Source organism: Corvus brachyrhynchos, unplaced genomic scaffold, assembly GCF_000691975.1.
Source record: "Corvus brachyrhynchos isolate BGI_N302 unplaced genomic scaffold, ASM69197v1 scaffold1254, whole genome shotgun sequence".
Lineage (NCBI taxonomy): Eukaryota > Metazoa > Chordata > Aves > Passeriformes > Corvidae > Corvus > Corvus brachyrhynchos.
This window is the reverse complement of record NW_008237474.1, coordinates 25,318-27,987: the sequence shown is the minus strand read 5'-3', so window position 1 is coordinate 27,987 and position 2,670 is coordinate 25,318. Positions and strand designations below refer to the sequence as shown.

The following is a 2,670-nucleotide window of genomic DNA, read 5'->3' as shown; positions in this document are numbered from 1 at the left end:
AGGGGGGGGCCCGCCCGGGGGGGGAAGGGCCCGCCAGCCGGGAGCGGCTGGCACCGGGTGTCTGCTTCTGTTTGTTGTTGCTGCCGTTGTGGTTTGTTTGCCTTGTTATATATTCTAGTAAAGAACTTTTATTCTTTTTCCCATATCTTTCCCTGAAATCCCCATCATTTCAAAGCTGTAATAATTTGGAGGGAAGGGGTCACATTTTCCATTCCAAGGCAGGTTCCCACCTTCCTGTGCAGACATCTGTCATTTAAACCAGGACACTCTTCACTCCCCTTTTCCTCATTCTGCAACAGGTCAGATGGGAGCCCTGTTCTCTTCCTCCAGGATGTGGACTTGCATGAATGGATCCTGTGGTCTGAGCCAGACAAGAATGTTCATGGGTGTGGCTGTTATTTGCAGAGTCCTTGGGGCCTAAAGGCAAGGATTATATTTGCTTTTCTACATAGCACCTAAATTACATAAATGGGCCTAATGTAAAAACCCTGTGTGCCATCCCACTGCTGAGCATGACTGTGTGCTCTGATAGAGGTGCTGGCCTGGTCTGATTTCTTTGGAATCCTTGCTACATCTCTCTTGCAGTTTAACCAGTTGCATTGCAGTGCAAGGTTTATCTTTAGTTGTTACAGTGGGCCCCACCTCATAAATTAATTCATCTTTTACAAGTGGACGGAGTTTAGGGTGAGGTGGACAGTTTGGCTTTACTGCATCAAACTCCTCTGACGATGAAAAAAGGGTGGGGAAATCAGATTGAATGGAGTCTGCCTCGCTCTCTGCCTCATTAGCAAGGCTGGAAAGCCCCTCCTTATCCTCCACCTCCCCATTGAGACAGGGAGTTTGCAAATTTAATTCTCTTTGTCTTTGGAAGAAATCATCCAACTGGTTCCTCAAGTTTTCACCCAATCTCTTTTTAGCATTCAATTCCTTTTCATCTTTCTCTCCAGCTAGGTGTTCAACTTCTAATTTGCAAAGTTTTAGTTAAGTCAAACAAAGACAACATTCCTTATTTCATTGCTTTGCAACGTACTTCTGTCACCAAAATGGCAGGGTGTTTTTCCTTTTCTATTACCATGTCCCTTGTTTTCTTGACTATACTGTGCCTCTGCAAATATTATGTTTAAGCCTTTTGTCAATTTCTCAAAATTTGCCATCCTGCCAACTATGCCAAATTGTCACAGGTGGAGAGGGACCTTCAGACCTTTTAATAGAGAAGTCCTGTTGAACTGTGAGGTGCATAGAGGACACCCTGGCTTTCTAAATTCCTCCTCAGAGAGGAGTCTGGGTGAGGTTGCATCCAATCTTAGCCCTAGACTGTAAATGGTTTAATTAACTTTGTCCCACAGGAATAATGATGGAAAATTAAATATCTATCTATCTATCTGTAAAATGAACTATTTTTTATGACAAATTATTAGACAATCTTAATATGAATTATTTACTACACAGTATAAAATCTAAAACTACTAGTACTGTATAGAATATGATAGGATTGTGCACTGTATCAAAGCAATTATATTAATGCAATTATATTAAAGCTAGCAAAAATAAACTATTAAAACAGATATTGATCAACTCAGCATACCAATGGTCATGGGCAGATCTCTTTCACTTGACATAAGGGAGTATTCTTGAAGGGACATTTCCATTCCAAGGCAGGAAAGTTCATACACACATCCAAGCAGGAAAGTATTAGAAGCTAATGCATGAAATAGGACTGGACTTCTATATTATAGAGTGACTGACTGTCAATCATGTCTAGGATTGCAACAATGCAAGGATGTTGATTAGGGTTTCGTGAGCCAGACACAGGATGCCCTCTCTCATTCCACTACTGATAGCCGGGAAAAGAGGGCATTCTCCAAGTTGCTTGACTGCATTACAGGGCAGAGCATCCTGTTACAGTGTCTCACCCTTTCCTCCCTCCAGGAAAGCCCATGGCTCTGATCTGTGGCTGCCACATCCCCCCCCAGAGCAACACCTTTCTCTCTGGCAGCTGGGGACACCGTGGGGAGAGAGAAGGACCACACAGAGGCACAGGCTAGGATGCAGCAAAACTTTAATGAGTTGGAAGAGGGAAAGGAGGTCCTCTGAGTGGGCAGTGTGGTGCAGGGAGCACCAGGGGGAGGTAGGAGACTCCGTCCCTTGGCCAGGGTGCAGTTCACACCTTGGATGGAGCTTAGCCAGTGATCACAGCCCAGGGAAGGACATGAGAGCAGAGACAAGAATGAACAGGGGGGAAACAGGCAAGTTAGACAAGGGCCATGGTTTCAGAGAGCCCAGGCACCCCTCCTCCAGTGCAGGTGGAGCCATGGATGCTCAGTGCCTCTGAAAGCAAGGCTCAGGATCTCCATGCTCAGTCCATTTCCATCTTCTGGGTTCCAGGGGGTCCTTCTGTGGGGCTGCCACCAGCAGCTTTAGCAGATCCTGTTGCAGTAGCGGTTGGTGATGCAGGAGAGGTCAAAGCCGCCAGAGTTGATGGGCACTCCATTGCAGCTGAGAGCACTGCCAACGGCAGCCGAGGTGGAGGATCCCACCACGGTGTTCTGTGGGAAGGAGCTGAGGATGGGCCCGGGCAGGGTCACTACCACGGGCGAGGGTTCAATGACGACGGTGGAGCTCTGGCACTGCCTGACACAGCACGCATTGTGGCTGTTGGCCAGCGGGACA

The 2,670-nt window shown here is 46.8% G+C and overlaps 2 protein-coding genes across 2 annotated transcripts in view; one reads left to right on the top strand and one right to left on the bottom strand.

The window, feature by feature from the left end:
• Positions 1–2,670, top strand: part of LOC103613756 (feather keratin Cos1-1/Cos1-3/Cos2-1) — a 17,381-nt gene that overhangs the window by 8,621 nt on the left and 6,090 nt on the right. The window lies entirely within an intron of this gene.
• The window catches only part of LOC103613760 (feather keratin Cos1-1/Cos1-3/Cos2-1), a 20,439-nt gene continuing 19,811 nt past the window's right edge, over positions 2,043–2,670 (bottom strand). Inside the window, exon 3 of the mRNA XM_008631589.2 lies at positions 2,043–2,631. Coding sequence (XP_008629811.1) covers positions 2,418–2,631 — 214 coding nt within the window. The 3' untranslated portion in view covers positions 2,043–2,417. The remainder of the gene's footprint in view (positions 2,632–2,670) is intronic.